General features: G+C 54.6%; 1 protein-coding gene and 1 long non-coding RNA gene across 3 annotated transcripts in view; one reads left to right on the top strand and one right to left on the bottom strand.

Annotated features, from left to right (window-relative positions):
• The window catches only part of PLXNA4 (plexin A4), a 608,757-nt gene that overhangs the window by 582,694 nt on the left and 7,399 nt on the right, over positions 1-18,664 (top strand). For both annotated transcript variants that reach the window (XM_067747050.1, XM_067747052.1), the window contains 6 exons: positions 2,526-2,629; positions 3,156-3,255; positions 4,382-4,572; positions 5,860-6,029; positions 10,007-10,219; positions 16,763-16,913. In XM_067747050.1, the coding sequence (XP_067603151.1) occupies positions 2,526-2,629; positions 3,156-3,255; positions 4,382-4,572; positions 5,860-6,029; positions 10,007-10,219; positions 16,763-16,913 (929 nt within the window). The remainder of the gene's footprint in view (positions 1-2,525; positions 2,630-3,155; positions 3,256-4,381; positions 4,573-5,859; positions 6,030-10,006; positions 10,220-16,762; positions 16,914-18,664) is intronic.
• On the bottom strand, positions 5,992-15,858 carry LOC137229323 (uncharacterized). The gene is made up of 6 exons (XR_010945632.1): positions 15,698-15,858; positions 14,932-15,038; positions 12,861-12,951; positions 11,714-11,795; positions 9,715-9,871; positions 5,992-9,388 (listed from the first exon to the last, which is right to left on the bottom strand). It is a non-coding gene; the product is annotated as an uncharacterized lncRNA (long non-coding RNA).

Raw genomic sequence — 18,664 nt, 5'->3', positions numbered from 1 at the left:
TGTGTGGCTTGTTCAGATCCCCCTGAGAGGCGCTACAATGCCATCAGCAAGGGTGCCAGTGCAGCCGATAAACCAGAAAGCCCCCACGGCCTCTGCAGTGAAGGAGACTCCTCTTCCCTTGCGTCCGCCCAGTAGACTTTGTGTCCAGAGCTCGGCCCCAGCTCCTCCTCTGGCCCCCAGGTGGGGAATGCAGAACACTGCCTGCCTGCTGTACCCTCACCCATGCAGCCTCTGACTTACTGGCCCCGGCACTATTCACCAGGGAAGCGGGGAGACCCACAAGGCTTTATCTTTCAGGACCCACTGTGCGACTGGGACAAAACATACCACTGCCACATCCTTGGCCCCGGCTGGTCTTCACCAGAGTCCCTCTGTACCACGTAATGCGCTCTCTCACCAGCTGGGAGACATTCTGCTTATTTTCCCCTAGCCACTCAGAAAACAGGCACCCATACCTGCCTGCATAAAATTTAAAACAAAAACAAACAACATGACAACAACAAACAGAATGCTGCTGACCCCTTGCCCTCGTGAGGCATCTCCCCTTTCCTCTACCACCTTACCTGCCCCGAGGCCCTCACCTCCATGATCGTTCCAGCTGTGCCACCAACAGCACTAAATGATGGGCAACCCCCAGAGACCGCTCAAGGCTCTTCCGCTCCGGCGGACACGCGTGGCACCCTCGTGTTTCCATTCCTGGGACAGCCCGACGCTACAAGAAGCTCTAAACAGGCAGCAGACAAGCCCGGGAGCCGGAGGCAGGGACCTGGATGTTAGGAGCGTCTCTGCTCCCCCTAAGGGCAGGCAGCTCCCTTCCGGGGTCTGATTTTCATCTGTAGCACTGGTCATGCCAAGGGCACAAGGCAGGAAGGAATCAGTCCTGGACCCCCAGCTCAGCCTTGACAGGAGGGGAACAGAGGGAGGGAGGACAATATGTGTGTCTGCGAGCTGTAGGAAAAATCCAAGGCAGGGGTTAGACAAGTACTGCGGGTAACTCACTCCAGCCCCCAACCACATGCTGCAAAACCCGGTGCTCTTGCCTGTTTCAGAATTTCAGCATCTGTGAGGCGTTGAATGGGGTAGTGGCTGCCTGGAAACCAGATTCCTGGCTTCCTGGCAGGAACACATGTTGTATTTGGATTGAAAAGGCCATTTTTCCTTTCTGCTGTGTGCGTGTGAACGTGTGTGCATGTGTAGATGTGTACGTGCCTGTGCACGAGAGCTGGCCTGTGTCTGGCATGCACCTGGGTCTCCATGTGCAAACAGTTCAGGGCTGGCATGTGCGTGCCTCCATCTCCGTGTGATTTGTACCGCGTGTGGCGATGAGGATTTGGTAGAGGAGAACCAGTCTCCTGTTTTCCCATGTGGGATCCGTCAGCAAGCCCGCGTGTTATAGGTGTCTGGGCCCATGAGGAGAACATGGGATGTAAGCGTATACCTATGGCATCAGATAATTAGGTGTTGGCTCCATCACCAAGAGGCTGTTATCCCCATCAGCTTTGTGGGGACGAGGCTGTTCTTGGGCATGAGAATAGGTTTTGCTGGTCCCGCTATACACTTTTACTCAGTCTCCCAGCCAAGGGTGGCCCACCTGCCAGCTTTCGGGTATGGGATGCACCCCTAGAACAGGAACGGGGAGCACAGTGACCGAATTTGCAGCCTTGGTCTCATTAGCTCCAAGACCTTACAATCAAGCAAAGAGTACGTGACGGTGATGACACCGCCTTGCATTTGCTTAGTACTTTCTTAAGTGCCTTCACCTGCCTTTTTCATTCAGCTAATAAGCAAAGACTTCTTGCAGATGTGGCCACTGTAAGGTCGGATCTTAACAAACGGCACCGCGAGACAGACGAAAGCTTCAAGTGAGCTTTATTAGGGAGCACTCCCGGGCGAGGTTCACTGGTGTGAGAGAAAGGGGCCAGAGAAGTCGCGCCTGGGCGAGGGTTGGGCAAGATTTTATAGGGGAAGAAGGGAAAGGGGTGTGGTGAATCTGGGAGGGCGCAGGGTATTCCTTATTTGGGGGTCTCTTCGGGTATCGTGGCAATATCTGCTTGCCGGTTGCATCAGTCTTGGGACAGTTAGTCCCGCCCCTCGAAAGGCGGGAAGGCTGGGCCGGGTTCAAAGTCCCCAGGTCAGTTCCTGGAACTGGGTGGTCCGGAATGTCTCCAGGGCAGTTTCTGGAACTGGGTGGTCCGGAGAATTTCGTTCTGATGCAACCTGTGAATCTGATTGTGTTCCCCTGCCTCAGGCCACTTGGCCTTACAGCCACTGCTGGGAACAGGTGGGCCACGGGGGTGATGTTATTCCTACTTCTGTCACGTAATTTGTTGGATGAGAACCAGAACTGGAATTCAGGGCCCCCCCGCACCCGTGCTGAGAGCTTCCGCACCCCTCCTCTGGGAGTGTCTGCTAGCACCTGTCTGTCCGCGATGCACCCCTGAGAAGGTGCCGTGTACGTGCACTTCATCCAGGATCCCATGGGAGGCCCTGAGGCCCTCTCTGAGATGCGACTGCTCTCCCTACAGAGTGGCGACAAGGAAGTGGGGCGAGGATGATCCTGCAGGATGAAGACGTCACCACCAAGATTGAGAACGACTGGAAGAGACTGAACACCCTGGCGCATTACCAGGTGAGGTGACCGTGGAGTGGAGAGGGGCTAGCGAACTGGGCAGCCAGGTCCCTGGGAGTCTCAGTCCTTGAATAGCAGGGCTGCCCTGAGGCTCTTACCAAGCCCTAAATCCACTTCTTCACCAGCACTGCACGTGCCCTTAGCGACCCGAAAACATGGCCCCCAGCCAGGAAACCCTGACCTCCTTGGAGATAGTTGCCAGGTGCATGCTTCCCACAGGGCTTAGGCACAGACCCTGTGGTACCCGGAGTTTAAGGCTGGGTGCTCCCCCAGGGAAGCACCAAGACAGAGGGTGCTGGTGAGAAGCTCTTGCCAGAGTTGCTCCAAGAGTGAACCCCAACATAGACTACGATTCTGTATTCAGATCTGTCGTGCTGCGTCAAAGGAAAGCTGACAGCCTCCTTGGTCCCCTGGTTCTCGGTGAGGCACTGATTGCCCCTGAGGACCACGTTCATCCTGGCTTGTCCTGATTTCCTGGGGTGGCAGAGTTTCTGTGTCCAGGCCCTCACCTGCCTTTTCCCGGTAGGTGCCGGATGGTTCTGTGGTGGCTTTAGTGTCCAAGCAGGTGACAGCCTACAATGCAGTGAACAACTCCACCGTCTCCAGGACCTCGGCAAGTAAATACGGTGAGTTCACTGAATCATTCTGGGGAGGAGAGGATGCCCTGAGCAGCTGTTGTCATTGCTGGCAGCACTGCTGGAAGGCAGCAGATGCCCGGGATGGGGCACGGGGGTGGGGAGTGGCGGGGGGGCGGAGTCAGGCAGGCTGGCCACCAGAGAGGAACTCTGGCCTGGAAAGGAGGCTTCTGGTTCCGGGCAGGGGCTCTGATGCAGGCGCAGGACCTTCATCCTCAAAAACAAGAAGAAAGTCTAACCTTCCTGAGCATCGTACAGTCTCTAAGATGCTTTCACACTCGTGATAACTCTTTATCAAACGTCAGGTTCATAATAATCAGTGGATTAAATAATTATTATTTCCCCCTCTTATGCAGATTAGCAAATTATAACTCAGATGCACAGAGGCTAGATGACGTGTAAAGGTCACACGCTATGAAGCAGTGGAGGGAAGGTACAGACCCAGGTTTCTGCTCCTCGGGGTGGGGAAAAGGGCGCCGGATGTGGGCGGGAAGCCTGGAGTGCCTTCTTACCAGCAAAACGGGGATTGCAAAAACTACCAACTTCACGGGATGGTTCTGGAAAATATATAGAAGACAACACAGAACGGTGCCTGCACACAGTGGGGCTTGCCTCTTCTTTTCCCGCTCGACACTCATCTCACCACACCTCACGTTTCAGCAATTAAGTGGGAGGAGTTGGTCCAGGCGAGAGGGGCGGATGAAGGTACACAGTGACGGGGCGATCACTAAGCTGGTCAGCTGTCGTCTGGGGAGACAGGATCCCTGCTCTTTCCGTGGTACTCAGCTGGCTGCACAGAGCACACCCTGAGACTTGAGAGCTCTCATAAGGAAAGCGTAAAAAAGGACAAGCTTCTATTTTTACAAATTGAGTAACAAGGGCTGGAGATGCAGGTGCAGGAGGGAGGGGAATCCGAGTGGGTGGAGGAGCCGCAGAGAGTTTCCGGAGGTGGTGGGAGAGCGCCCCAGATTCGGGAATGGACGGAAGCGAGGCAAGGTGACAGCGCCTGCAAATGCAGGAAGGATCGGAGTTGGCCTTGGCTGGAGCCGAGGTGTGTCGTGAGTGATGGGCCGGAAGGCTGGGTGGCCTTACCCGCGTGGGGTCCTTGCATTGGCAGAAAACATGATCCGGTACACGGGCAGCCCTGACAGCCTCCGCTCACGCACACCCATGATCACCCCTGACCTGGAGAGTGGCGTCAAGATGTGGCACCTGGTGAAGAACCACGAGCACGGGGACCAGAAGGAGGGTGACCGGGGGAGCAAGATGGTGTCTGAAATCTATCTGACACGACTGCTGGCCACTAAGGTATGGGACTTCAGACAGGGTGCGGGGCACCTGTGGGTTATGGGATGGGACTGCCTCACCTCACAGAAATGCCAGAGTTGGCAAATCCCTAGCACCTCTGCTGGTGCCCCCTCTCTCATCCATTCATGCACACGCTGCTGGTCAGCGCTGGTCTCTTTCCCAGCACAGAGCCTCAGAATCCTTCTCAACCCAGTGCTGCAGCCAACCCCACCCATACATCCGAGCTGGCATGCCGTCAGAAGTTTTGATTCCGTCCCTTCTCTTGCCCTGGCTCAAACAGAGAGACACTAAGCACGTGTATTCATAGTCTTCTGCCACGCCTAACGGAAGAATGACTATTTCTCTGGGGTGTCGTGATGGGAATTGGGGCTCCATCACTGACTTTCCAGGCACCGTTTCTAATCCTGGTTCACGGATCCAGTATGGGTGGGGTTGGCAGCAGCAGTGGGTTGAGAAGGATTCTGAGGCTCTGTGCTGGGAAAGAGACCGGCACTGGCCAGCAGCGTGTGCGTGAGTGGATGAGAGAGGAGGGGGCACCAGCAGAGATGCTAGGGACTTGCCAGCTGTGGCATTTCTCTGAGGTGAGGCAGTCCCATCCCAGTTAGTCCCTCACTCCCGAGACTGGCCTCGGCTCTGCTCTCTGCAGAGGCAAATGAGTAACTGTGCATTAGCCGGCGTGAATAATGCCTAAACAGAACCGGCAGATTGTGTTTGTCTGCTCTGACTGACTGAGTTGTTCATTAGCATTTGTGAAAAGTGCTAAAATAACACCATCAAAGGGTGTTAAACCAAACCGAGTTGTTGGCAGAGGAAGGCTTCCTTAGGTCCAGTTATCGGTGTTGTATCTATTTTCTACGTGCCGGGGAAATGTAAAGCTGCTCGAGACAGATGCAGGCGGGCAGGGGGAGGGTGCAGATTGCACATAGGCACTTGCAGGATTTCACCCAAGCAGGTGTGGCTGTGCGCTGTCCTCCCTTCCGCCCGCCATCTGGGAGGCCAGTCGATCTCAAAACCCAGCCTCAGGGCTTCCCTGATGGCGCAGTGGTTGAGTCCGCCTGCCGATGCAGGGGACACGGGTTTGTGCCCCGGTCCGGGAAGATCCCATGTGCCGCGGAGCGGCTGGGCCCGTGAGCCGTGGCCGCTGAGCCTGCGCGACCGGAGCCTGTGCTCCGCAACGGGAGCGGCCACAACAGTGAGAGACCTGCGTACCGCAAAGAAAAAAAAAAACCCAGCCTCAGAGCTCACGGGGCAGGCGAGCTGTGTCTGAACTTGGGCCCTCCTCCGCAGGGCACACTGCAGAAGTTTGTGGACGACCTCTTCGAGACCATCTTCAGCACGGCGCACCGCGGCTCCGCCCTGCCCCTGGCGATCAAGTACATGTTTGACTTTCTGGATGAACAGGCGGACAAACACGGCATCCACGACCCGCACGTCCGCCACACCTGGAAGAGCAACTGGTGAGTGAGGGGCGAGCAGAGGATGAATCAGGAGAGGCCAGCCTGGAGTCCATGAGCTCAGGCGGGCCTCAGGCCTTGCAGAGGGGGAGAGGGGCTGGGGTCCACCTTCCCAGCAGGGACTCTAAGCAGGCGCTCTCCTGGGGCCTTCATCTCCTCCCTGATTATTTGTGTGCTCACTTCCTCTCCCTTCCCTCTAGTCAAATCATCCTTCGTTCCTATCAGTCAGTCAGTAAACATTTAACCAACTAAATGAGCAAAAATGAACATGCCAGATGTGGCAGCCAGGTGGCTCTCACATCCAGGTCCCTCCCCTGTGCCTGACACTATGTTAGACCCTGAGGCTTCTGCCCTCCGTGGGCTGACAGACAGTCACGGGTAAGAGACAGGAGGGCAGCTGTTCGGACAGAGAGGCACATGCGACAGTAGGGGATGCATGTGTGCAGCTAGCTGGATTGTAGAGGGGCAGCATCTCACAGCGACTCTTAAGTGGAGTTTGAAGCATGTCTAGGAGTGACCTAGGTGAACAAGGAGAGTTTCCATTCTATTCAAGAAGTGGTCTTCCCTTTCCACAAACCCCCTTCCCAAACTCCCTTTGGGGAAGGGACCGTCCCATAACTACTGTGTCTTTGAGAGGAGGAGATCCTCTAAGTCCTAAATGACCCTCTAGGTGTCTCACCATGGTCCCCTCTCTCCTTTAACATATATATCATCCTTTCCCTTCGTTTGTGTGTCAGCTGTGTTTTAGTCTGAGACTGCAAGGTCAGACATCAGTATTCAGCTCTTGTGATGGAACCTTGCAGAAAGCTGGGACTCGATAAATATTGATGAAGATGCAGGGCCAAGACGGTCTCTTCTTGAGAGTTCTACCTGGGATAAAGCTGCCTTATATTTGACCCCTTCGGTTCCAGAATCTCCTCCCAGTAGTTTTACACGGTCCCTGTCCTGGGGTGCTCTTCCCTAGAACATTCTTGCAAAGCAGCACGAGCCTGCTGCCCGGCACCCACCAACTGCTAGGACTGACATGGTACCAGGGCTCAGCCAGGTGCCCTGACAACCAGCCCCAAGCCCCAAACCAAAACCTAGATTTAGGCAGGAGTCAGCCTGTGGCACTGAAACGTTATTTAACGTAGGATGCTCTGGCTTCTCCTCTCTTTCACCTGAAGCATAGCGCATCGCTACTAAAATTGGGAAATCAGGCAGGCACAGAGCTTTGGGCCACAGAGCTGCAGAGTAGGGTTTGCTCCCACAGTAGCTCTGGGTGAGAGAGGATCCTGCACCGTGGAGCTCTTGCAACTCTCTCTGAAATAAGACTCTCAGACTCTGGATTCCCCATCTAGCACAGTACACTGGGTGAAGGCTGTTCTCTCCTCTGAAAGGCCTGCAGGCCTTGTCCCTCCCAGTGCCTGCCTCTAGGTAAGACTGCATTGCGTTCTGCCCATCTTCTTAGCATGACTCTGCAGAGCTGTTCCAAGGGCATGCCCCTGATCTACCCAGTCTGCTTCTCTCTGCCACCAGGTCTTCCTACTTACCACCCCAGTTGAATGTCTGCAGCCTTCAGAATTCAAGGAGTGCCCTGCCCAGACCTTATCCAGGTGCTGGGAGAGCTGGTATTTCCAAAACATCCCCCCTTGATCTTGTAGCCCTTTACAAGTACATCCCCCTGAAATGGTATCTAAACCATTTGTTTTCAGCTCATACCTCCCACTGGGGTAAGGTAAGGGCACCTCCAACGATGAGATGCCATCATAAAGTTCTTGGAGGGAGGGCAGAACCTTCTTTCCTGCCCGCTCTTCCAAGTGCCAGGTGTTACCGTAACAAGCTCCAGTGTCAGGGAAGGAAAGCCCAGGCAGTAGACAGCAGTACCAGCTCTCACCAGAGGATGCACTCCCCTGACCCTGATCGTGGCCGCCTGGGCAAGACGAAGTTAGTCCAGGAATTATGAAGTCTGCATACTGACTTAAGAGTTAATTGTCCCTGATTGAAAAGAGATTGTTTCTTTATTCCTAGCCAAAGTTGTTAGCTCACCCTCTCCCCTACTACCTTCCTCCACATTCCCCTGCCTTTTCTCTTTTAAATAAACCTCCTACTCATTTAGCCTGAGTGGCTGCAATCAGCCAGAGATTAGTGCCACCGCTAACGTTAATAGTATGCAAAAATTTCATTAGGCAGGAGCTGCTGTGGTTTCCCTGTTTGTTTGATTTGCCTGTCAGCACAACTGGCTGAAGGAAGGGGAATGTTGGGGAGAAACAACCATGCAGCAAATATGGGCTCCCAGAGTCCCTTTCCAGGTGGGACTTCCGGAAACGGGCAGCTGTAGACCGCAGATTTCATCAGCTGGGCAGCCGGGAGTCCTTCATCCGGGGCTCTGAGCCCAGCTCTCATGGTCTCCCCTGGGCAGCTGCAGTGACCCTGACTTTCCCCTGAGTGTGTGTCAGAACTTTCTGTACCGTCCCTTTATTTCCTCTTCTGGATTTCCCAGGATGAAACAAGTGCATCTTACCATTGTTAGACCTCGCTGCTGCCCGCACTGCACGCTTTGTGGGAACGTAATAAATACTTATTGACTGACTGGCAGTCTTGAGTATGAGGCCCTGCTGTATTTTAGCCTTTGTTGTGTGTACGTGCTGGCTGCTGGGAGATACAACAAATATAGAAATCTTGTTCTTGCTGGATTGAAATCATGTAATTCAAAAGAATTTAAGTTGTAAGAGGCAAGCCAAACACACGCAAACATTGTAACTATTATTACCAACCTTGAGGACGGCAGCCAAGCAACAGCAGAGCATCAGGGCACATAGCAGGAGGGGACGGTGTGGAGGCAGAGGGAGGGAGACGCGTGGTCCCTGGCTGGGTGCCACCCCATTTCCTGACCTGCGTCTCCGCAGGCTGGACGGAAGCCACGGAATCTGAGAGCCAGCAGAGTACAGTCAAAAGGGGCAGGTGGGCAGGTTTTGCCCCATGCCTCGGGACCCTTTCTAGCAACAGACAGGTGGCTCCGGTAGCAGACGGCGCTGCAGGTTCCATCTCCTCTTTGTCTTTGGCTCACTCCCCTTCGGCAGTACCTTCCGCTCCTCTTCCTTCAGCTTTTCATCTGCATCTCTAACACTGAGACCATTAAGTGTCGTCCTCTCTGGGAAGGCTTTCCAGATAATGCCCCTCTGGGTAGACTTGCTCACACCTCCCTGGCTCCCACACTGGACCCCACCCATCCTTCAGGTCCAACACCCAAAGTTCGTGATTGCATGTCTGACATCACCACGAGCCCAGCGGTAGGCAGACTTCTGCAGGACAGGGGATGGGTCTTATTCACACTGGACCCCCAGTTGCTAGCATAGCTCCTGGTATACAGCAGATGCTAACTGGAAGAAAGTGAGGGGAAGGAGGGAACACAACGGGGCAGGTGAGAGGCCAGGAGTGGGGTCTGTTCAGCCTGCCCGCTTAGGGGTGGGAATCAGTTAGCTCCACTTGGAACTGTTCAGTGCCAGGGCTCTCACCATGTAGGAATAAGCCCATACGACCAGGCAGGAAGGGCGTGGCTTCTTCCAGTCATACAGTAGAGGGCAGAGAATAAGATACAAAGCCCAGGTTCCAGGCTGTTTAAGGTTTGCCAACCAGACATGCCTTGCATCTGTGGCACAGGGGGCAGACAGTGGAACAGAGAGTCAGAAATTCCATTTTCTAGTACCTGTCATGGCTGCCTCGGACCCCAAAGCCTTGTGTTCTCAGGGCAGATGGTGAGTCCTGTGGTCCAGGCTGGGCGTCGAGCCCTCCAGTGCCCATCAACGCCGTATCTCTGAACAGATTGTTCAAGCTTGCTGATCTCCACGTCCCCGGAAAGTGAACTGATGACATAGAGAAGGCCCCTCAGAACCCTTGCTTCCCAGCCTTTTCTCTTTCTCCAGGGAACTCTCTAGGTCAATGTACAGTGCCCCCTGCCCCCCAGCTCCCTTGACCATCTGCCTCTTCCCCCCACACAGCCTGCCGCTGAGGTTTTGGGTCAACATGATCAAGAACCCCCAGTTTGTGTTTGACATCCACAAGAGCAGCATCACTGACGCCTGCCTGTCGGTGGTGGCCCAGACCTTCATGGACTCCTGTTCCACGTCAGAGCACCGGCTGGGCAAGGACTCCCCCTCCAACAAGCTGCTCTACGCCAAGGACATCCCCAGCTACAAGAACTGGGTGGAGAGGTGAGTGCTGGGCCGGGGAGCCCAGGTCGGCCCCGGGCCGCAGCAGGCAACTTCCTTGGTGGAGGTGGGACCCCTTCCTTCCCCTCCGCAATGGGCAGGGCTTGCAGACTGGTCCCGCACGAAGCCCCAGCCTGCAGTGGTGACACCCACAGCCCACGGACCCAGTACTGTCAGCTGAAACAAGAATGGGACATGGCTAGACGTTGCCACTGCGCTCTGCTCCCCTGCATGGAGGGCCCAGCTCTTTCTAGGCCCAGGAAGGAAATGGAGTTCCCTGCTCTGATGCCCACTAAAAAACGAAAAAAGAAAAAAAGAAAGACTCCAAGGGACCGAATAGCATCCTGCCACAGGCGGGCTGGAGGCCTGTCCCCATCTGCCCCTGTCCATCTGGCAGTTCTTCCAGGGGCCTGTGGGGACGTCCTTGTCACACTGAACAGCTTCGCACAGTCCCAGTCCCCTGACTCTCAGCACGATGAACTCTTGATGCCCGGGCCCTTACGGTGCCTTCCCAGCCACAGTGGCCCTACCCTAATCCAGTCTCAGCCGTGCACCTGTGACGGGAGGGCCACCTGTACGCTGTGCAGCTGGGTTCCTCTTGGTACAAAGCTCACTCACGGTAAAGAACATTCATGGCTTGTCTGGGCTGTATCAGCTCCATATGCCAAGCGCCTGAGCTAAACAACCAGCTGAAAGTCTATTTATTCATCACAGTAGCTCCGGAATATAAGAGGACAGGCTTTAGAACCTCATTTTGTGCCCATGAAGGTGAAGAACTATACGTACAGAATGGTTGAGTAATCAGTCCAAGATGACTTAAGTGGCCAAGAGAAAAGCAGATCCCCAAATTCAGCTGACTCCCAAATCTCTTTTCTACAATTTATGATCCTTTTAGACAGGGCTTTTGCCAACCCATACGGTGTCTGTGTGAATTAAGGCAGGTGCCCCTTCCTACCAGACGATGTGGCCCCACGCCAGGATGCCTGGTTTGTTGAGTGACAGGCTAGCCGTCAGTCCTAGCTCACCCTCTCAACCAAGCACCTTTGTGCAGTGAACAACCTGCACACCTCTACGTGGCGGTCTTGATTTTAGAGTCCCTCTCTCTTCTAAGTAGCTTAAAGATAGGAAACCTGGATGGAAACTCAGATTTGGTGCTTTTTTGAAGAGTCAGAGACCAGAAATTGTTCTTGACTGAGACAAAATGAACAATATTGTTTCACCCATGGAAGAGAGACAGTCTCCATCTTTATAGTTGAAAATTGCCTTCCCTTTTTACAGAGGGAATAACCGAGAGTGGGGTGGGATCCTGACCACCCCAGTAACACGGTTCTGCTGGAAGAATTGCATTTTGTTTTCCCCCTCCCTCTGTTCTTTGATATCTCCCCCACCCCTTCCTGCTGGTACATGTGGTGGACTTCCAGCCTCGGCTGTCAGAGAGACAGCTCACTCTTTTGTCCTCGTATCTGATTATGTCTGAGTTACCAAAGAGGCTCTTACCTCCCCCTGCATCGACAGTGGCTCATTCTTCTGACAGCAGAGCCGCCAGGAGGAGCAAGCTCTCCTGTGTGGTCAGCTGGCTCTTCAGCGAAGAGAGAGAAGAAAGAGGCAGCAGCTGGGCTCTGGTTATCCCTGTCCCAGTGCAGTGTCACTGCAGTGGGACCTCGGGCAGGGAGGGAGAAAGCCAGGATGTGAAGGGCTGGGAGCATTTATGAAACAACTGTGTAGAGGATACTTCCCCAGAATGGCCCGGTTAGTCAGGGCTAATGGTCTCCCTTTCACGTGGTGCTAAATGAGATTCGTGCCACACAGCTGCTATAGCTCACAAGTAACCCCAGTCCATTTGGTTATTTTTAGGAGTGCCTTGATGGTCTCCATTTCTTATCCCGCCCGTTTCTTAACAACCAAAGGCACTCTCAGGAAAGTCATCTCTCACTTGCTTGGGGTCCCAAATCATTTCTCCTCCCCTTCTGGGATGAGGGTACAAAGACAGAGGGGTTGGGAAATAGCACAGCTAGGTCTGGAGATCAAGCCTAGAGTGCTTCTTCCCTCGGTGGTGAGTGGATCAGTTCCAGTCTCCCTTCCCGAGGAGGCTGGCCTCTGAGCTTGTCTGCTGCTGGGAAATGAAGTCCGGCAGCACAGAGCTTGCTCAGGACCCACAGCCAGCCTGCTCGCCCACCCTGGCCTGCCGAGGGCACGGGCAGCCTCCAGTTCAGAAGAACGATGGTAGAAGGCCCTTTTCTTGTGGCCAGGGCTTGCCCACTTCTGATTTCGATGTTCAGTTGCTGTGAGCGTGCAGACAGCGCACACAGGGCCCAAGCTCACTGCCTCAGTGCTGTAGAGCATGCCCTGCGCACATCTGGGGGAGGGCCTGCTGTCCTCACAGCTGAGAAACAGGGTTTATTCTGGTGGCCCTCTCTATAGGGGGTTGGGAAGCATACGGCTTCAGGAGTCCTCACTAACTGTTGGTTGAGCAGCCCAAGTCACTCTATCATACCTAAGCAGGCTTTACCTCCTAGAAGTTCTTCATCCACCCATCCCCCCACCACCCCCTCCCATTCTCCCACTCATCCTCCCATTCCACATCCCTCCCATCCTTCTGCTTGTCCTCTCATCCATCCTCCATCCCATTCCCGCCTCCAAATACCTTGCAATGCTTGTGGTTGGTGGCCTCACTGCAGACTCCCAGTCTTTGCTGCCTCCATTCCAAGTATTAGAGGTTTTGCTTACGGCCACATCTAGTAAAAGGGAGAAGAATCTCTTGGTTCCGCGGTAGCAACCAACTGCTACCCTCATCTTAGACAGCAGAACTCAACAGTGCTGTCACCAGACTGGTGTGTCATGATCAGCAGAAATTTCTATTTCACTGTCAACAGCAGTAACAGTTTCATGTTAGAGTGGTGGCCTCTCATTTTAAATTGGAATTAACCCCGTGGCAACGGCAGCCTCCCTCACCTGCAGGCACAGGTTTTCCACATAGCAGTGAATGGAATGGAGCCACAGTTGGGCCCCTGGGAATTGGACCGGGGCATGCCACTCGCTGGGATGCCATCTCTCACCTGTGTCACACACGAAACAGGCTAAGAATCTTAAATATTTAAAAATGCCTCCTAAAGAAGCCATCCATTCCAAATATAAAACTTGTGACAGTTCACCCCGGGAGCAATACTGGAGGTGAAGTATGGACATCTCATTAACTTACTCACTCATCCATGGGTCATTTATGGTGTCCATCGTGGGCGCACTGGACGCTCAGGATGGATTAGACTTGATCCTTCCCTTGTGGCCCTCATCATGGTCAAGGAGGACACACAGGCCCTCAGCAAGCCCCGTCAGCTGTGGGGGCTCAGGGAGCAACGTCCTGATTCTCCTGGGCCTGGGAGGTCAGTGAATGAACACAGAGGGAAAGACTTTTATGCAGGAGCTTGAAAAGTAAGTATCTGTACATCAGAGCCTTGGGCTCTAAATGTCCTTCACGTCTGCACCTTCATCCTTGAGGTGTTTGAAGGGATGAGGATACTTTGTTCTTCTCTAAGAGTCCAGGGCATTGGAGACCACCTTCTCAATCACTGGGGCCATCCTAAAGGCAGAGATGGGGTGCCCACCATCACACACTGGGTGCATCTCACAGAAGCACATGAATGTAAAACACTGCAGACTGGGCAACAGCAGAGAATCCAGCTCTCTGGGGCCCTGCAGCTCCTGAGGACCACCATCAGGACCACAGTGGGGCTGGCATCCCACCTGGTTCCCTTCTGGAGAAGGGCTCGCCTGCAGGAGGACATCCCAAGGGAGCAAGTTCAAGCACAGGAGCCCAGGCTGACCTTTCCCTTCCTCACGGCACAGCTAGCTGATAAGAGCCCTCGTGTGAAGTTCATTAATGGGACATAATTGCATTCTTCACAATCAATAAGGCTGCTCAGCGGCAGAGCCCAGCGCAGAGCCCCAGCACAGCAGGCGCTCGAGAGGAAGCAGCTGTGCACACCGTGCAGCGATGCCAGAGCAGCAGGGCCACTGTCAGGCTCAAGGGGTGCTGGCCAGGGAGCGGGGCTGGGCAGAGCCCTGGAGAGGAGCAGGGAGAGGTCGAGGCAAGGGCAGCAGAGACCTGCAGGGGGGATGGGCCCACTTAGCTCCAGGCAGGGCTTGGGGTGAGGATGGGCCGAATGTCAGCAGACCTCAAGCCCCGCACTCCTCTAGGACATCAGACTGCCCAGAGCCACTCAGCTCAGCCATTTAGAACTTGCTGAAGGTGAGGACGTGTGGTCGATCCACTCATAGGCTTGTGTGTGGCACCGACGTGCACTGGTCCCATCCAGCGCCCTCTGCACACAGGCAGCAGAGGAGGGGCGGGTTGCCCCGTGCAGACCTGACCTCACTATGAGCGGGAATCACGCAGAGCACGTCCAGGCCGGCTGCCCCCATGACTGCAGGTGAGGAGTTAGACCCCTGCCCTCCCACACTCCCCTCTCAACCCCACCTCACACCCTCTCCCTCTCTCTCACACAGACTCATTTTCTGTATATCCTCTTTGGAGCAAAGGACTGGGCTTTTAGTGCGGTAAAGGCAGGCCATTGCGAAGGGACAGAGTGCCGGGTGACTGCTGTTTCCCGTGAAGACAGTGGTCCCTAACCTGGGCTCGGAGGCCCCTCACAACCATTAAGGTCGCAGTAGGAGGCCTCATGCTATTTGCAGAAAGCCTGACAGAGCCGTCCACCTACCTGTAAGGTTTCAGGAGCAGGTAACGGGAAGGGCAGGAGTCTTTGCTTCTGATGATGATCACGTCCCATCGGGATCCTGGGGTTTTCCTCGCGGTCAGTAGGTCTGGCTGTCGGTGGTGACAGAGTGAAACTGTCTGGAGGAAACTCTGGGCCCAGCCATGTTGCCAGAGCTATGTCTGGCCGCTGGCCGTGACACAGAAGTGAGAGGCTCGTTTGTTCCTATTTCCTCCTCCCATACGACCTGTGGACGTGACCCTTTGCCGGACAAATGTATTTGCTCACTAGGCATGGAGTCGCGAGGGGACGATGGCACAAATCTCCTTAGGAGTGGCGAGGTTGGGGCCACCACTGACGCCCTGGTTCTCTGCTATCAAAGGGAACATTGCATTTTTTGCCTTCCAGAAATAGAGGCAATGCATCGAGTCTCTCCCTGGAACTTTAGCACCTGGGATGTCATTACCTGGAACCCTGGGGACCCTAAAGATGTTTTGGGGTGGGATTCAGGCCTGGAAGAGAGTGGGCTCTTCTGGGATGGAACAGAGGAACCAAAATGAAACAGGACAAGGAGCTGAGGGGCCCAAGGGCTCTGGAGACGAGGGAGGGCAAGGGAAGAGAGGACCCCACACTGAAATAACATTGTGAAGAAAGGAAGTCCAAATGAGCCGGAGGCAGGCCGGCCTCTGTGCAGGGCTGTGGCTCCAGTAGGGCGGCCAGCCCACCCCTTGCCAATCCTTGCCGGCCTGGGGATGCCCTGGCGCAAACTGACCTGTCGTTCACGCAGGCCCTTGAGCATGACGCTGGAGTAGCGCACGAGTGCCACCTCTGATCGTCTGCCACCCAACTCCTGGGCACCTAGGGGCAGAGGTGAAGGTGGGCACAGGACTGAGAGGTTCATGGTCAGCATGGTAAGGGATGCAGAGGGAGAGATGCAGGGCTGAGGTCCAGGGTGAGAATGAACCAGAGCCTCTGAGAATACTCCCTCCACTCACCTGATCAAGGCTTGAGTTCTGGGAACCCAAGGCCTGTCATTGTCACCTGCACCTTCCCAGGTGAGAGTGACTCTCCGAAAACTTTGTTCCCCAGCTGCCTCACTTGCCTCACCCTAGTCCCCGCCCTGGTGACTGTCCCCGCCACCCTCCTCTGTTCTAAGCTCCCAGGCTCGGGCAGTCACCGTGGGCTGAGCTGGGACACCACAAGGACTCCCGGGCGTGCTGCCCCACGGCCCTGATGCTCCCCCGCCTTTGCAGGTGCCTGGTCTCTTCCCCGTAGCCCACAGCCGAAAGCACCTGTCTTGGGGGGCACCAGGGCCCTTCAGTTCCTCATTAGGAAATGACACAACTCCCCTCTGGTGGGAGAGTTGGGGGTTGCTGCATAAAATGTCAAACTTCAGAAATTAAAAATGTAAATGTTGGCATCTAATTAACCAGTTGACAGGAGTGCACAGCTGCAAGTGACAGTGACTGATTGCCTTCTGCCAGCCTCTCCCCGCAAGCGGCCCCCAGCCCCACCCTTCTCCTGGCTAACCTCAGAGAGGGGGGGCATCAGGGCAGGGCAACTGCCTAGAAGAGCCTTCAGGCCCCATGGAGGGGATGTCTTGCGTCTGTGGGAGGGGGAGTTAGAAGGACACACAAGGCAGACTGGACCACTCTTCCGGGAGCCGGGAACAAAGCCAGTGCAGGCGATAGTCGCTCCTTCCTCCTGTGCCCACCCTGTCCACCCTCTGATAGTGTCTGGGTCACCCTCCAAACCCGCTGGCCCCAGACCCGGCGCTGGGAGTTTCCATCTCTCCTCTGCCCCGCACGCACGGTTCCTCACTGTCGTGCCTCGGCAGGTATTACTCGGACATCGGGAAGATGCCGGCCATCAGTGACCAGGACATGAATGCCTACCTGGCTGAGCAGTCCCGGATGCACATGAACGAGTTCAACACCATGAGCGCGCTCTCCGAGATCTTCTCCTACGTGGGCAAGTACAGCGAGGAGGTGAGCCCTGCCCTGCTCGGGGCCCGCTGGGAAGGACTGGGGCAGAGACCCAGAAATCCCTGCCCGGAGCAGCCTCTGTCAGACACACCCCTCCCCCACGTCTGCTGGGGAAACTCTACCACCCAGGGCTTGAGGGCTGTGCTCTAAAGACAGGGATGCTAGAAACATACCAGTCTATCAGTTCTACATTAATCCCTGTTCTTTTCAGATATATAGATCAAGTATCTCTTTTGTTTTTTTCTCTTTATTTTTTATTCCCTGCTGTTCCCTCTCCTTGATTTTTTCCCTTTCTCTCTCTGATCTAATTATCTTTAAGCAAGTAGTTCCCCACTTCCATGGGCAGGTCATAAAGAAAAGAAAAGAAAAGAAAAGAATACGATAGGATAGGATAGAATAGAATAGAATAGAATAGAATAGAATAGAATAGAATAGAATAGAAAACAAGATGATAGGGTAGGAGAGAATCAGAACAGAATAGATACAGACCAGAGCAGAATGGAGTCTATTTTTAGTTGCTGCATTCCCTAGTAAGGAAACTTCATCTGGGGTCATTGCCCCTGCAGACACTGCCTTCTTTCTGGCCAGCACAGAGGTGCCCATGGTTTTCTTGGTCATACCGGTATAGACCAGGTAGGCTCAGAATCCAGGCTCCCCATGTCTGAGCAGCAGCACAGCTGCCTTGTGAGTGGAAGGTAGTAACAGGAGACGAAGCCAGGGCCCCGGGTTCTCTGCTTCCTCCCAGCCTCACTCCTGAGGGAGGGTCTAGGCACTCTGGATTAAGGAAGGAGCCCCAGCAGGGCCCAGGGCCTGGTGTCCACAGGCCATGAGCAGTATAATGCTGTGAACCTCAAGTGCAAGGAAAGTCAGTGGTGGGTCCTCTAGGGGAGGGACCCCAAAGCCAGCCTACGGGCCAGTGCTAATCCAGGGCAGTTTCCACCTGTCTGTGGCTGCGTGACAAGTGAGGACAATGTACAGTAGGCCAATATATGAGTGCCACTGTCTCATCTTGGAAAGGCCTGTCCCTTAGTCTGCAAGTTCACTCGTCTACGGTTAGTATTAAAACGTCCCATCTTTATGAAATGTTGGGGCCAGTCACTGGTGGTCCTCGGCCAGCTAAGAAGTTGGCAGCTTGCTTGGTCTCCCCAATTAAAAATTTATTAACTGGGCCAGGACGTCCAAAGCTCTGGGACCCTCCCTTCAAGCCTTCAGCCTCCTCTCCCCTCGCTGCTCCCTCAGACCCCAGGACCCGTAGAGAGCAGCCCTGCTGTCACGTGCCCCTGCTGGAGCCAGCATTGTGTGATGGGCGCTCCCGTGTCACGTGACTTTATCCCCTCTCCTGGAGCAGCCCGAGAGGGAGTCACACGTCCCATCTCATTGTACACATGAGGAAATGAGGGCTCAGAGGTTACATGTTTTGCCCCACATCACCCGGCCAGAAACTGGTAGAGCCCTTGTTCAATCCTACAGCTCCTGAGTCTGACCCAGCTTCGAATACATATTCCTTCATGTGTCCACAATTGCTCTGTCACCGTCCTCTGCCACCCATGTCATCTCAGCAAAGGCTGTGTAGACACTGTCCGTTGGGTGTCAATGACCAGTAAAGCTTAAGACATAACTCTCCGAGGGATACTGGTTTCTTAACAGGCAAAGGGGAGCCAAATAACTTGCTAAATGTGGAATTTCAGGCCTTGGGTTGTGGACGAGGAAGACGTTCCTTTTTCACGGTGCGGGGGTGGTGGTGGTGGAATGTC

Source organism: Pseudorca crassidens, chromosome 8 (genome assembly GCF_039906515.1).
Source record: "Pseudorca crassidens isolate mPseCra1 chromosome 8, mPseCra1.hap1, whole genome shotgun sequence".
Taxonomy (NCBI): Eukaryota; Metazoa; Chordata; class Mammalia; order Artiodactyla; family Delphinidae; genus Pseudorca; species Pseudorca crassidens.
This window is presented reverse-complemented; position numbering and strand designations above follow the sequence as displayed.